Here is a 17,264-nt window from a genome sequence, read left to right as displayed (position 1 = left end):
ATATCGTAGTATAGTCAGTATTTCTGATAACCTGACTCGCAGAGCTGCTGGTCTTGAATCAGGGTCATGTAGGCAGAGTCCGCGGAGTTGAAGACCGAAATGGCTTGGGGCGGTGGTGGTCCCCACTCACTGGGAGGTGGCTGTCAACCTCCATGCTGTGACTGGCACTCGTCCTGGCTCTGACACGGCTTCTTGCTCGAGGGGTGTTGCGACGAGGTCGTGTCACCAGTGACACTGAAAATACATTAAAAAATGAAAATGGTCAGATGGCTTCCTAGAGTGGAGACGAATGATTTTGATCAAAGTTTTTACCGATCTAACTAGATCTAATTGTACTTTTGACTAACTTTCGTGCCAGCTATTGGTCAATTTTAGTAATGAGGCAAGTCTGGATAAACGAGGGGTTGCCTAATTACGCACCAATTCTAGTTATAATTCAAAGCAATAGTAATAATTAGGCTGTCTGGAGGGGGGTCTATTGGACCGGTCCTCACTGTCGTCGTCAGTTGAATCCGACTCGCAGAAAGGCTTCAGGACGTTGTTGATGCCTTTCCGGGCCCGGCGAAAGTCCTTTAAACTCAGCCCCAGCAGCACACTTTTGACGTAGGCGGCGTACGTGGTCCTTTCGGTGACTGGCTCGGGAGGCGGGAGTTGATCACGCAGCATCGTCAGCATGTCGCCACTCTCCTTGGCCTTCCTCTGGAGGGTCGCCATGTCGGAGGACACCGACAGGGCTGGGGTGGGTTGACGTTCTGTGACGTTCTCATCAAACTCGTCAACTTCAACCCTCTCCTCCGCCGCTGCCCGCTCAGCCTTATCCAGGTCGCCCTGACTTTCGGCTATGATCGCCTTCAACTAGAAAGACACGAAATGACACAGGTAAGCACAGCGTGTTTGGAAATTGACAATAAACAATTGTACAGACATTTATCTTTTACTTATTATTCAATATTGAAGTATAATTATATGATTAGTTCAATATCTGTATCAGTACTTACACTCTTGACGGGCTTCGAGCGGTGGTTGACAGCACGGTGGAAAAATCCAAATTTGTTTTTTATCCATGTCTCCCTCTCCGTCAGTTGTTGCTGGCCATCCCCACTCTTCTTCTTGTCCAACCTGGTAGATATTATAAGCATACGGTAAGAATATGGTAAGTATATAAGTATATGGTAGTTATGTGGTAAGTATATAAATTCCATTATTATTGAAGTCAGGGCAATTACTTGAAGCATTTTCCAAAATTTAAACGTAAATACTTGCCTTGTGAACATGACCCTGAGGGACTTGAACCAGGTCCACAAGTGGTCCACGCTGATCTGCAGTTCTGTGGCCTTGGCCTCGAGTATCCGTTGCCTCTTCGCCTTGTTCCTGTAATCTGTCTTCTGTGAGTTCCACAGCAGTTCGTTTTCGCGGAAAAACTCCACCAGACTATCCTCAACCGCCCGGTCCAGGATCCTGCAATCCTTTCTCTGCTTCTTCCCTCTCTTTGCTATGGTCGGACCGTCCTCATTGGGATTTTCAGCGTGTTTAGGGTCTTCCGGGGGTATTACATGGTGCGTTACTCCTCGGATGTGCTCTTCCTGGTGTTCTTCTTCGTCCGAAGACATTGCTAGTGAAAGAGGCTTTGCATTCTTCTTACTTGCAGCGCTAGTAGCAGAAGCCCCCATCCTACCCTTTTTTCGTCTTGGCGGCATGATGCTGACTGTTCAAACTCACAAGAACAACTGAATTCACTATGAAATTTCCAGCGTTTTGTACCCGTTCGACCGTTTAATTCACACGCCAGTAAAACGCTATTCTATCGTTATTCACACGTTAGTCACACGCTCAACACGCTCATCTAACGTTGACAAATCGTTCGTCGCGCGCCAGTGGCACGTTAGCACACGCTAATGGTTTTCAGGGGTATCTTACTTGGTCGCTGTTACACGCTTCTCGTGCGTTAGACACAGGCTAGTCATGCGTTAGGCACACGTTAATCACACGCCAGATGTGTCATCCTCATTCTAGAACGCTCAAAAATTGAACGATTGAAATGTTCAGAGAACGTTGACCAGAACGTCATGGTGTGACGGCCCCATAAGAGAAAAAGTTACGGAAATATTTACGCAAAACGTAGGATTGTTAGTAAAACGGTACCCAGGCCGTTTAGGTGGGGACTGACCCAATCATTCGCGGAAGTTTGGATGCTGTTATGCATCTCGCGGGTATCATGCTGGTTAAGTCTGTCTCTTCAAAATGTAAGATATTTTCTATTTTATTCTGCTCTAACCCGAGTCTTTGACAGGTCAGTTAATGTTTTACGATATTTTATTATATGAACAACACTGTCTTTGTACTAAAATGCGATGTGAAAACACAACCACAAAAATAGCAAGATACCTGTCAGGCATGATACTTATCAATACAACATAAACCAGTATCAACATTTGATTACTGATAAAACTTATCAAACAATGTTATTTCATTCAAGATTCATCATATTTAAGGTTGTCTGTAACATGTTTCAACAAATGTTGACTTCAGTTAAGTTTTCCATAGAAAGTGTCGGCTGTGCAGAAAGATTCGTATAAAAAAAACTAAAGGAAATCCCTTTAAGTACTTCTTCTAGTAATGATGAGACCTCTCATTTCCCCCTCAGCTTCTGTAAGAAAGTTAAAACTCCAAAGTTATTGTCTCGCACCAACAATGGAAAAGATGCTTCCAAATGAACACGAACATTCAGAGTCACACTGGCACAGTATAGGACATATAGTGACTTTTCTAGCCTTTGATGGAGCAGGAAGATCCCGAGTGACCCTCCGAGCATTGTTTAAGGCATGGGCTGATAACTGAATAGAACCACTGACCTGCTGTAAGTCAGCTGGATGGCTTCCTTATATGGCTTCAAATATACCTTACAATTACAAAACAAAAGGTATAATACGGAATTTGTCTTGCCTGTTCATATTTGCTTGTGATATACAAACAGTATGTTCAACAAAATTTATATAGGTATATAATAAGAAAAAAAAATATTGCAGAAGGGAAAGAATAAATACAACGTTTAAAAAGGGAGCGAATAAAAACAGTATTTAACTAGAGACGGAGATATGTCTGTAATTAACGAGGGGTGGACATAGTTAAATCGTGCAATAAATATGAATAGCTAAAACAGATGTTATCATTTTCCAAATATATTTTACGGCCATTATCGATCCAGTATCAATGTAATGTTAACACTTCCAGACAACATTGAAAAAAGACAAATAACTCCAAATAAACCAAACACTTGTGAAGATTTGAGATATTTGTGCTACTTAAGTTGAATCTGCTTTGAAGTATGCGTTTACAGAGGACATGCACCATGTTTTGTACTTTATTATATACAGCTGATCTGGCAATATACATGTTGGATTTAGCCCACCCGAATCAAAGCTATTGTGTTACCCTTGTGGCTGTCACCTGCCGTCCGTCATTTTACACTTTACTTTTAACACTCTAGAGGTCACAATTTTGTCAATGTTAATGAAACTTCTTCAAAATGTGTGCAAATAGATACATGCACAAGGGCACTAGGTCAAATTATAGAAAATCTTCGTGAACACCATTTAAGCCATGCTTTCTTCCTGATCTACATAAAATGTTTCCAGAAATATTGTCTTGGTTTAGTTTGAATGTGTGATCATCTCTGGTCAAAAGGTAGGCAACTAAATCAAATCATAAAGAAAATAATTGCTTACTTTAGTGCGGGTAAACTTTCTATATATATGCTTTATATTTATGAATTGTGTATTATCAATTTACTGTTTGCAGATGATATGGTAATTGTTGGCAAATCCCCTTAAAATACATTATATGAGTATTGTAATAGGTGGGATCTTGAAGTTCATACAGCAAAAACAAATAGTTGTATTTTGTAAAACGAGGCCCGTCAAACCGAATGAAAAAAATGGTGTTATAATTGTGAACATATTGAAGTTGTAAATGACTTTAATTACTTAGGAGTAGCTTTTAATTACACATGATCTTTCGTCCTTAATATCCAGTGCTTGGTTGGAATAATAATATTTGTTATGTGTTTAGGAATCGGATAGAAATATCCATCCCGAGGGCACTTGCGCATTAAGCGGGAATGGGGCTTGCCTTGATTGATATTTTTTCTTGCATATCGTATACATGTTAGCATTTTATTCTGGCAGATTATTTGTCTTGTATACCATATTCTACAAATTACAGGTAGAAATACTTCTGTAGCACTCTTTCTTATAGTAGAGAATGAACACAAAGCGCGGGAAATTAACGTTCGTAAGCAGGAGTGACGTCATGATGTTTTGTGTTACGCACAATAACAAAGTCCCGCTTTAGTTTTATTATTTGTAGCGTAACGTTATGTTCTTACGGTAAACTAATGTATTGTGAATCGAGAAATATACTATAAGGAACGAAGAGAAACTATCCAGGTACCTGTTTTTTTGTATTTTACATAAACAATATGGTATCAGTACATGAACTACTACTGTAGTTGTCATTAACAGCACGAGAGTCATCTGGTATGGGGGGGCGGGGGGGTGCCAGATGGGTTTTGCCGGCATGAGTAAAATCACCGGATACGCCAGTCTGGTGTGCAAGAAAAGGTTTAAAAGCTATGAACGTTTTATTGAGTAATATGAATAAATTTCATTTTGATCCGTATGTAGCACTTCAGTTGTTTGACTCATTTGTTGGTTCAACATTGAACTATGCTTGTCCAGATTGGGCTTTTTCAAAAGATATAGGTATTATAAGGTAAGATTTCTCGGAAGCATAGAGCACTAAAAACACAGCCTCAGAGCCACGCATTTACACAATAGGCTCACAACAAAAAGAAGCTGTAATGGAAAAATACTTTAGACGGGTTGCTTCAAACATCCAACAAGTACATATTAAATATTAAATATTGATGGAGGGGAAGGAAATGCTAAGGGGCGAAATGGGGTTCGGGGAAGGGTGGAAGAATCCTAAGGGGAAAGTTGAACAATAATGAATATACAAGGGAATTCCATGTTCTTTAAAAACAGTCGCACTACAACGTAAACCACAATAGCGCAGACGTTCATATACCAAACAAAGATAAACACACAACTACGATCAACTGAATAACAGAAAAACGAACAAGCAACACATAAGAAAACAGTAGGGCACCTATATATATATATATATATATATATATATATATATATATATATATATATATATATATATATATAAAGTCAAAGGATCTGGAAAGGGTTCGCCTAAAGTTTTGTACAATACTGTTTGGAGCGAAACAAAGTGCAAGCAATGCTGCTGTTTATGGTGAATTAGGAAGATACACACTCTATGTTAAATTGTCGAGTACTAGTTTAAGATATTGCAAACTGACAATGTTAAACTAAGGGAAATATATCAAAATGCATTCTTGCATAAAAACTACTTTTTTCACTGGATCCGCCCATGTATTAACGGGAGAGAAATCGTGTGCAAACAAGGCAAGTCACGTGCTGTTAATACCCGATTTTTATTTTTGAAATGCTTTCCCAGGGACGTATATATGTAATTCTGCGCAGATTGACATCTGGTATCTGCGTCATTTTTCTTTCATAAAAACCTCTTCTTGAAGCATTAAAGATGCAATCTAAACCATAGAATGTTTTACTGTATCAGTAACTAACGCCAAATGCGCTGCCACCAATATTGTTCGTACTCCTTTCTTCCCTTGTTTACTCTCCTTTTAGAACTCTGCGTCAATTCAGATTTTGTAGACAACCGTGAATGTTAAAGAATCGCATGTTTACCTGTGCGATTCTTTGTTTTTAGGTATCATATTTATGACTTTGGTAAGTATCAGTCAGTATGTTTTTATCTAATTTCTCGAAGAATTTATTTATGAAACAGCTTGGAAACTTGACACTACGCTCGTACTCATCCGTACTCCAACTGCGTGTCCGTACTCAATGTAACTCAAATGTAAAGTTATTATTCTTGAAATTGTGATCGAGTCCACCAAATTGTGAAATGATATGAACAATTATTGGTAATTTTATGTTTGTAATAATGAGAGATAAAAAAAATCGCTTAAAAACCTTCAGGATATGCTTTTGATAGTGTTGTTTATTTCCGGGCCCTGGATACGGATATTTAAAACATGTTTACCGTTTCCAAGAACACCTGGAATGGTAAATAAAAAATGTACCGGAATCGTCAAGTCATCACATATGAAAACAATACATAAATCGTCGTGAAATATATTTTTATGCAAGAATAGCGACAATACACGTTTGTTTTATGTAATAACGTCTGCATAAGTCCTTGGGATATGTTTGTGACCTCGACCTTCGGTCTCGGTCACAAACAATCCCGCGGGCTTCTACAGACGTTAATACACAAAAAAACGTGTATTATCCCTACATTAGATAATAGTTGAATTGGTGTAGAAAATCGGGCACTTGATGTAAAACATCTCCTGAATGATTTTGGTTTTTCTGATATTTGGGAGAACCCGTTTGATGTCAGTAGCAATACATTTATACACGCTTTCAAACAAAGAGTTATTGATTGTTTTAAACAAAAATGGTTTTCATATTTAGAATCTAATCAAGTGTTGAACACTTTGCATAAATATATCAAGTCACCATTTTGCATGGAACACTATCTTAGAACTATTGTTTTTAAATCTCTCCGTAAGATTATCAGTAGCGTTAGAATATCAGCACAAAGTCTACGCACAGAAACTGGTAGATATGGATGTAATAGGATACAGCGCAATGAAAGACTATGCCAATTATGTAACTTAGGTGAGATCGAAGATGAGTTTCATTTTATTTAAGTATCTTCTAGTTATCAAGAACTTCGCCTTAGATTTATTAAACGTCATTATTATATCAGACCAAGTATGTACAAATAAATTGAATTATTGCAGTCAAATAATAAATCTTTTCTTGTAAATTTAGGTAAATACATTAGTCTAGCTGGCAATCAGAGAGAGGAGTCGCTGCAGTTGATATTGTAGTTGCAAATGTAAAGTTTCAACCTTGAGGAACCTATACCTGCGGTGGATACCGCCGTGTGATAGGGGACACTCATGTGTTGCTCACTGTGCTACACAGGGTGTGCTGCCATGAAGACTATCTAAAAGCGACCCTATCCTGGTGGCTTGGCTCCTCTGCTTATGGTGGGTACATTGGTCGTTTTCAATTATTTTCATTATTAGACATGTATTTTGATCAAAAGGGTAATATGTATTGAAGTTAAAGTGAATGAACAATAGTATCTAATCGGCCTTAGTGCCAGTTTGTATAATATTAACAGATTTCATTCTGAAACCATGTACACAAGACACTGTAAATCATCAACCTTATGGCGTCATTTTATACATTCGTAGTGCAATCGACTATATCAGTGTTCTTAATGCGTGTATAAATTAATTGTGAACAATTTCTGTGGTTTATTTGGTACTGTATGACCTGTACGATATGCACATCGTATCATAGTATGCCACGCATGTATTGATATAAGAAAATATATTTTCGTCAATTCTCCACACACTACTACACATTTAATAAAGATGTCTTACGATTGCAAAATCCTCATAAAATGGTATTGCTTTATAACGGAATTTGTTTATCAGCCAAAATAATTGCAAAGTTACAAACACTTTGATCCGACGGTAGCAGCAAACGTTTTTTTCTTTTTTTTTTTTTTTTTTTTTTTTTTTTAAATAACTGAAGGCCAAATTTAGAAAGCTTTTAGCAGATTATTATTTCACCAAAAAAAATGTATGAGCCGCACCATGAGAAAACAAACATAGCGCGTTTGCGACCAGCATTGATCCAGACCAGCCTGCGCATCCACATATTCTGGTCAGGATCCATGCTATTCGCTTTCAAAGCTTACTGTGATTAAAGAAATCGTTAACGAACAGCATGGACCCTGACAAGACTGCGCAAATGTGCAGGCTGGTCTAGATCCATACTGGTCGGAAACGCACTTTGTAGGTTTTCTCATGGCGCGGCTGAAATTGCGTTAAAAACGTCTTCCTGTTGACATACGACACATTAACGTGCCACTGGTTTCAAACTATTTGGGTATACCTTGCAGTGTTACACTTAATGGACTGACTTTATAAAGGCTGACCCGGTCATTTACACAATGCTTGTTGTCATAGGTGATTGAACAGATTGTGTCAATAATGGTTTAAGTGAAGATATAATTAAAATACCGTATATCAAATTGGAAGCATTTAAATTTCTGAAAATGACCAGGCATTCTTTTGATTTTCGTAAAAATAGAATTTGAAAGCAGTGCTTCTCAGAAACGGTAGTATGAATAATATATAGTACATTGACACGGTATAAAACCGTGGGTGTTAATATTTTGTACATAGGGATTTAAGGATTATTTGGTTCGGCAGGTAGTCATGTTGAAGATTTCAATGAATGTAACCAATATACGAGGTCTCTTAAAAATAACGTAGACTTCTGCTGTCAAAAGCCGCATATAGTGTATAGTGCAATATGAAACATATCATTGTTATTCGCAATCTTTGTGTGGCTTTAGTTGTAGATTCTTGGTCATAAATATTTTATAAAAATAGGTTATGGCCTTACTGATTTTAGACACACCGCATATTTGTTGTTCAGCATTGCTACGTTTTCCCGGTATTTGGTTCTGCATGATGGGACAGGTAGATAAATAGATAGATCTTTATTTTTCCTCCAATATTGAAAATTTGGGACATGATGGGACAGGTAGATAAATAGATAGATCTTTATTTTTCCTCCAATATTGAAAATTTGAACATAAGCACAAACAGAGAAAATATATACATTGCATACAACTTAATGTACATATATCAATGAAAATACAAAGTAGCATTAAATGAAAAAATATAAATAAAAAAGAAAGAAAAACAAACAATGAAAGACTGCTGTCTATTCATATTCAGATTGATTAATTAACACGAGTCCAAAATCGTCTACGGGTTTAGAATACGGTGGTATTAACCGTTACCATGCTGGACACGATTGGTTTTACCTTTGCGACTAGTTTAGATCCGTGCAGTCTGATCATGATCTGCACTGTTCGCCATTCAATCAGAATATATTTGGTAAGCATCCCTTTTAACAGTTAATGGTAATGTCTATATTGAAAGATGGACAAGTTTATTATAGAAATTTAGCAGGGTAAGGACTGAGGGTTTACGCGCAATTAACCAGTTAACCGGTTTAAACTCTCAAGCGTTGTTTTTAATTATGCTTATAATTTTGCATTAGTTTTATGGTAAATGAAATCATTACTGTAGTTATGTCAAACAAAATAGAATTAGATTAAACAAGATTAAAATGTACAGATAAGATGAAGAAATTTAAAAATACCCTATAAACTACAAGTGTATGTAATAAGAGTCATGTGTGCAATACTGGCGGAAACACGAGTATTTAATGATTTCAAATAGTAAATAACTGGGCTTTTATGAAGAACAAAATTTTACTATCAGTTTAATCAGGATGTGTTACAGATAAAGGACACACTAGAGAGTCACTTCTGTCTGACAAAGTGAGGGAAAAACACGATACCGAGACTTTTCGTATCATTTCATTAACAGTTTATATGATGTTGATATTGAACTGTATCTGTATATTAAATAAGAAAAAGATTATATGCAAATGCTTAAAAATAATGGTAAAAAGTACATAACATAACGTATCACAATTCGCACTCAAACACTTCTTTTTGCACTACGAATTCGGCGGCGGAAGTGGATATGCTGGGTCGCTTGTTTCTGCTTTGTTACTGCTTGGTGGCTGCTGCACACCATGTTGTTGTTGACCGTATGGTTGATGTCCATATATAGGTTGTCCGTACATCGGTTGACCGTATCCCGGTTGACCTTGTGGCTGTCCAGTTGAGATTATCGCGACACCTAATTTTATAAAATAACATTACAAACAGTTTGACTCCTTCGGGTGTGGTAATTTTAGAAGCAATTTAAATAACGTCTGTTCACTCAAAATAGTAAGACTAATACATGTACTCGTGTGATATTAAAGATGATGTCTCTTTTTTCTCATTGCACGACATATATAATACCCGCAATTATTTTCTATGACATACGTTAAGTTTATATTTTAATCTCGTTCTTATCTTTACGTAACGTTTTCCAACAAAATCCTAAGATAAGGTTTTTCGATTTGTCAGGCGAACGAGATAGAAAAATATAATTAGACAAATTCTTAACGAAATTAGAACATAAACTCTGATTTTTCCTATGCGCTTCATTACACATGATCTACTTATTTAAATATACTAGAATGACTAAAACTATGATAAAACGCATAAATCTGATAAATCTTGTAAATCAAGAAAAATCAAATGCAAATGGTGTTTTTCTACACAATCTGACCTTTTCCATTTAAGTGTGTTTACCAAACCTTTGCGGAAAAAAAAAACAAAAAAAAAGTGTCTTCGTCATCCTAATTAAGAATGACTTATTACATATTATATGACTTCTATTACTCTACACATATAATACCAACAGTAACAATTCTCTTTACAAATAAATATTTTTATCTAATATTTTACCATAGAAAGTCTCCCCTTGACAGATGAATAGCCTAAGACTAGTTGAAACACAAAGTTGTTGTGATGTTTGTCAAGGTCAGTGACTATGCTTTGTAACATAACGCAGCAAATCAGACTTTTACCTTTGAAGTCTGAACCTGTTATATATGCACAGAGTGTTTGCAATCTATTGTTCTACTGGGCAAATAAGAGTGAAAAATGTTCAAATACCAGGTTGTTGTGCTGGCTGGACGATCTGACCAGGTCTGTGGCCTTGCTTTTTAACACAACATATTACAGCAACACAGCAGCCGATGATGAAAACGAGACATCCTATCACTATACCAACGATTGCGCCAATCGTCAAAAGTGAGTTAGAGCTAAAATATAAAAGAAAGAAATATAGAGACCATTGTGGGTTGTTGGTCATTATGATCTACGTTAAGGTCTTACGAACCGAACTGAACAAGTAACAGCGTTTGCTTATAAGATCTCAAGAATCTGATTTAGCTATGAAATAATTGATACCAATTAAGCTTTTGATTGAGAGCAAATCAATGCGAGGTACGGAAGAAAATTTGCCAAAAAGCAGATTTTGCAAAAAACAAATACATGTATTTCTATCGCTGTCCTCATGTGAAAGAGATTTTGTATCAACGTGGTTAAGGTATCATGAAATTTTACAGTGTACAAAAATATTTTGATACTTCTAAAAACTGATTTAGTTGAAGATGAGAAACATGTCTATAGGGCATTTATGTTTTCGGTATGAGATGTATATACTGAAGATGGAGTAGAAATATGACCGTACATATTGGCCACTTGTATCTTTAGTTTACCTTTGGGGTCTAAATCTTGAACACTCAACTTCTCATCTTATAATGGTGAATGTTTGTGCCAAATTCTATGAATAATAATCTATGCAGACCAAAGTTAAAGACGTCAAATGTTTGACCTCTAATAAGGGTGACACTTATTGTTTAGTTTGGGGTACACGGATAGGTCCTGTGCACTACACAGTGTCTAGTTATGTTGAGCGTTTGTGACTAGTTACTTGACTATCCATCCATTCATGCAGAAATTACAGACCAAACACGAAAATAATGTTGGTTTTTTCAATGCACTTTTAAGTTTTGCTTTAACCTTTCAGGTTGGAGTATGTTTTTTAAACGGGACATGTTGTATTGTTATGGTGTATTTTTGTTCCAAGCTATTTGAATATTCATGCATGCATTATATAGCGGACAAGAAAAGATATCTAAAATCTTTGACCATAGATCTGAATGTGACCTCGACCTTTAAGTTTGGAACATCCTCTTGTTATGGCGAATGTTTGAATGCCAATGCCTGCATGAAAAAGTTACAGTGTTGACAAGAAAAAATGATCTAAAAGCTTTGACTTCTTAGTTTGACCTTCACCTTTAAGGTAGGTTATTGGTCTTAAACGTTGAATATGATGAATATTTGTGCCAAGGTATTTGAATACCCCAACATGCATAACATGTAATAGAGGAAAAACCGTAATATTTGACCTTTAAGTGTGACCTTGAACTTTGAACAAGGAGTCTTGATGTTGCACGTGACACGTCGTCGCGACATTTTGTGCCAAGTTATCTCAAAATATTTACAGAGTTATGGGGCCGGCACGCACGGACTCACAGGCGCGCGAACATATACACACATGCAAACGCACGCACACGCACACATATACACACGCACGCACACGCACGCACGCACACACACACACACACACACACACACACACACACACACACGAACACACGCACGCACACGGATAAAGGTAACACTGTATTCTCAAACCCCATTTCTAATGGCGGGAGCATAAAAATCCAAATAGTATATACAAATTATGCTTTGGTACTGACCGATCAATATAACATTATAAAATTTGCTAATAGCGGCTCTTTCCTGTCTATCGATATTAGGAATCAAGTTTAAAATCTAAAGGTTTTTCAAATCTAAACTATTTACCAACATCGGGTATCATTGTCACAACAATAGTATCCGTCTTCACAGTAGTAAAAGGCATTGCAATAGTCCACTGCATGTACATCTGCAAAAGAGATATAGTTAACATATAAAATGCATTATCAAATCAAACATAATGTGTTTGTTTGATTTGTTTGGTTTAAGTCATACCGACATAATTTATGCAATGCCATGAGAAGCGGCGTGTGGTCCCCAGTTAAAATAATGGGCTTGTGCTAAACAAGAAAACAATGGGCAGAACTAGACAAACTAGAATTTATAGAGCGGATCTGAGGTTATAGAGCATGTATATCACAGAAACTGCCAAAAGACAAAATTAGAATACAGGCACTATATCTAAGGGGTGATTAGACAATACCCAAAGCTATGAAAAAACGTGTGTGTTGTTTTACACGTCTAGTTATTTATTTATTTATTTATTTATTTTTGAGATTCTGGCGATAATTCGAAGGTGTACCCTTTTCAAAACTTATTTATTTATTTATTTTTGAGATCCTGACGCTGATTCGAAGGTGTACCTCTTTCAACAGAGGGAAGCGCAAAGAGAAACGTGTTATGTTTTCGTCATGCAAAATATTAATATGGCATATAAAAAGGTGCTTTAACGTAATTCTGTTTTTTCCATTCTATAATATTTTTTTGTTTGGCGTAATAGGCTAGCCTCACTTACGAAGTAATGTTACATTAACAGCAAAATGCAGTTGTCGGCAGTACAAACAATAATAATTTAGATATAATATTAAATGTGTATAGATGTAAGCCAGGTGTAAAATAAAATAAAATTACTCACCCGAAATGATTAATGAAATTACGAATATGCAAAGGCATATTGTTTGAATTATTGCATCCATGTTGCAGTAATATCCGCCCTTAATTCTATTACGCTTTTAAAGAAAATTCAGTTTAAGCCTGAGGACGTTGGTCGTTTGGCAACGATTTATTGATCCAAATAGCGATTTTCTGAAAATATTCAAAATGGTCTTAAGGCCAGACCAAGTGTATTTGGTGTACTGTCTATACCCGTCAGTATTAATTATTCGAGATGTTTCCGTTTTCATAAATAATTCTAAATTGTAAAAGAAAAGAAAATCTCAAAACAAAGGAATAAATCTCAATTTCCACGAGAAGCACAGCAATGCATCATTTTTACTTACGTTTATGCAATTATAAACTATAAGCTAATTTAAAAGCTGATAATGCTTTCTATAGAAATATGTTATGTTTTATTTAATAAGGTATTCCAATTATAGATTACAGTTATCTAGCGTTATGACAGAAAACCAAGAATCTGATCCATCGATAGAAACAGAGATAGAGGTGTCTAAATATGATAATCAATCACAGCAAGGACTGAAAAACGAAACATAAATTTACAAGTTCTCAATAGTTTGTGACCTGTCCTCTTCCTGGTAAGATAAAGAACGAGTTAAAACCTGTTTGAGTTTGTCAAAAGAAAAATGACCGCATTCCAGTTTGTTTACTCAATCGGATCGTTCTCCCATTAAACGTAGGTGTTGGGTTTCATTTTGAAAAAAGAAAACATAAGTACAAAGGTTTTAATGATAGCATAGGAGCTTAGCTAACATTGCGGTTGGTTTAAACTTACATGTGAACACTGTGTTAGGCTGCTTATAAATGCAAAATTGAAAATAACACTTAGTTTTTAATTAATCAAATTCCATATCTTTTATTTCTACCCCTTGTACTAGAGATTATGTTGAAGATTTGCAAATTTGAAATGTCGTCTAAAAAATTTACATCATTTCATGTTTCAACATATTAGAAAATTATCGAGAATGAAAGTCGGCTTCATAAAATTGGATTATAAGAGAATATTCGTTCGTGTAGATCCTTTCCAGACTCAAATGTAAACGGTACAGAATAGTGCAATTTTATACGTAATATGGACAAAGAAAATTCATTTAATACTCACAACTATGGCCGATTTTATATTAAACGTATATAAACCCCGGCTTTACGCGTGCCTTTGTATCATGCCATTCAATGCGATATTTCGTATTACAATACTTGCTACCGTTTATCATGTTATTTTTGAGAAAAGGCAGGTGAAAATATTATATATCCTTTCCGCGCCTGTAACGTAATAAAACGTATTAGCGTCTGATGACCCTTTCACGCTTCCGTAGAGTCAACATTTATTATACGAAATTCATTTCGAAAATATTTCTGTAATGTCTATGTATACAGCTCTCAAATACTGAAATATCTAACATCCGAGGCATATGCTGTCACTTTTAGACAACATCAAAAAGGACCTTTTAAAACGATTAGACGAAGTTCCAAAAATCTCTATATACCCTTGCTCCGTTCGGACCCCTGTGAATTTGTTTCGAATATTTTTTTGTATATGAACAGCTGACATGTTGTGCTTAAGCCCAAGTATTTTCAGATCTTTAGAAACTGCTGAAAATTGACTCCCCATTAGCAAAAACAAAAAGAAGTCCACGCGCGTATATTTAGACGGGGAGACTCCTAAGCGTGACCTTTGACAATAGACCAATGCAAATGCGACTTTTGCTTTCAAGTTTAGCCTGTTTACTTTCATTTTCTTTACTTCCGGGAAAAGCTGAAAGTCGTCTGCCGTCACTTTCTTTGTTGTCAAAAATTGTACTTAGCTAATACGGATTTATAGTAGTAAGTCTTTAATACCCTGCACACAGCTCTTTTTGAAAAGAGAAACTAGAACCTACCTGTTGTGATACCATTTGAAGCGGTATGTATATAGACTTAACCTTTCCTGCGAAATATCATATACGTTTCAGGATCTTCGCTATATTTTTGTTCGCTTGAAAGCTTAATAGCGTCACGTTTAAACGCCCATTTAGGCGAAAAGTAATTTCTCTTAAACTTCCGTAAAAAGTGAGTACTCTGAAAGTGACTAGTGTTACAAACTTATTGAAATAAGATATTTGCAAGATATTCATCAAAAGAATATAAGTAACCAAAAATATTGTGCAAAAAGTAGTAAACCGTTGTAACGCTTTTGAAATAATGCAGAAAAAATAGCCTACATTCTGCTTACATGTTTACCAATAAGTAATTTTTAGTTCCATTTTCAAAACATCCGCCTACGTTATCATTTTCAATACATTCTATACGACCCTTTGTGGAAATGATCAGATTGAAAAAATTCACCAAAACTATGGGCGAGTAGCATAAACCGATAAATTGCATGTATAATGTGAGTATTAATACTGTTATAACATTGCTAATAAGCAAAACAATTTTTTAAAAAAAAGTCTCAAAACACCTTCTTGCAGACGACTTGGATATATTATTTGGTGAATTTTGTAAACCTACGTATCGGGTGACAAACGGTATGAAAAAAGCTACATGTTAAATAACATAAAGCCAGACATAAAAACATCGTGACAAAGCATAGAGAACGCCACATAAAACATACATAATAAAATATAAACATACATGATATTGTAAAGATATGACATTGGTTACAAACTTATGAAAAGATTTGAAACTCGTGCATATTAACATGTTATCTGATACAAAATGAATTACATCAAAGTAATAGATAACAGAGCAGAGCATTATGAAAATGCTGTTTTTTGACCTGTATGTGAGAACCCCTTCCAAAATGTATATCAACTGCACACACGTGATAACAATCTTCAATTAAATTATTTTTACAATGAAAAAAATTGTATGAAGAATTTGTAAGACCTCACTGACGAAATGACCAAATTTACTGCTAAATCAGCTTGTTGGTAAACATCACCACGACCACAAATTAAGAATGAATTAGCAAACTTAAAGTTCTCTGTAAAGTTAAATCATATCTACATCGCCTACCATTCCCCGACTTTTTGATATTCGATACACTGCTTGTACAAATGCAAAAAATATGATGACACTCACCTTTGTTGATGTTCTTTTATCGCGACGTGCACTACCTCGGAAGTTGCGACAGAGCAGTTTACCATCTATCTCTTAAAGAGGTAGCTCTGTAGTTTACCAGGCGTGACTAAAGAATTACTTTTAAACATACTGTGTTTACTAGGTAAAAAGTTTGAAATGGGACCCGTATCTTTATTACAAGTGATATTCCTTGATCACTGCTGTGAAATATCTGAGATAGCACGACTTTTCCTGTATTCAATGAACCGCCTTAGAATATCTAAATCAGTTTTTCTCTTATTCATATATAAGTAAGGAAAATAGTAAGAAGTACTGGGCATACTGAGTTTTATTTCGTCCTTTTATTGGAAAATGAATCAGATTTTAAAAGTTTTTAGACCTGTTTCCTCAAATTTATATTACAATCTTTATCACAGTAAAATAAGCGAAAAGTTGATTCTGTTTTTGTTTAACGCCGTTTTTCAACGCTATTTCAGTTATGCAACGGCGGGCAGTTAACCTAACCAGTGTTCCTGGATTCTGTACAAGTACAAACCTGTTCTCCGAAAGTAACCCCCAACTTCCCCACATGAATCAATGGTGGAGGACGAATGATTTTAGACACAATGTTCTTTATCAATCGTCAGCGAAAAGTAAACAAAAAAGAAATAAAAAGAAATTTGCTGCATACCAAAATGCATGAAGTAAGTGTTAAGAATCTGTAGACAAAATCAAGAAAATTGATTACTTTATTGGGTACTGATGCCTATATCCACCCTCAGTTTTACAATTTTCTGACCGTATTCGAAAATCTGCGG

The 17,264-nt window shown here is 35.9% G+C and overlaps 2 protein-coding genes across 2 annotated transcripts; both read right to left on the bottom strand.

Moving 5' to 3' along the window:
• Window positions 1-429: 429 nt before the first annotated feature.
• Window positions 430-1,670, bottom strand: LOC123547833 (uncharacterized). Its single transcript, XM_045335079.2, has 2 exons — window positions 999-1,670; window positions 430-855 (listed from the first exon to the last, which is right to left on the bottom strand). Exons 1-2 carry the CDS (start codon window positions 1,668-1,670, stop codon window positions 430-432), a joined length of 1,098 nt encoding a protein of 365 aa, XP_045191014.2.
• Window positions 1,671-8,757: 7,087 nt separating this feature from the next.
• Window positions 8,758-13,521, bottom strand: LOC128556482 (uncharacterized). Its single transcript, XM_053541789.1, has 4 exons — window positions 13,364-13,521; window positions 12,556-12,637; window positions 10,795-10,943; window positions 8,758-9,925 (listed from the first exon to the last, which is right to left on the bottom strand). The coding sequence occupies exons 1-4, from the start codon at window positions 13,422-13,424 to the stop codon at window positions 9,741-9,743; spliced, it is 477 nt and encodes a 158-aa protein (XP_053397764.1). The 5' UTR covers window positions 13,425-13,521; the 3' UTR covers window positions 8,758-9,740.
• Window positions 13,522-17,264: the final 3,743 nt, after the last annotated feature.

This window comes from Mercenaria mercenaria, chromosome 4 (assembly GCF_021730395.1).
Source record: "Mercenaria mercenaria strain notata chromosome 4, MADL_Memer_1, whole genome shotgun sequence".
In the NCBI taxonomy this organism is placed as follows: domain Eukaryota; kingdom Metazoa; phylum Mollusca; class Bivalvia; order Venerida; family Veneridae; genus Mercenaria; species Mercenaria mercenaria.
The sequence above is the reverse complement of the archived record's forward strand: the minus strand, read 5'-3'. Positions and strand labels throughout refer to the sequence as shown.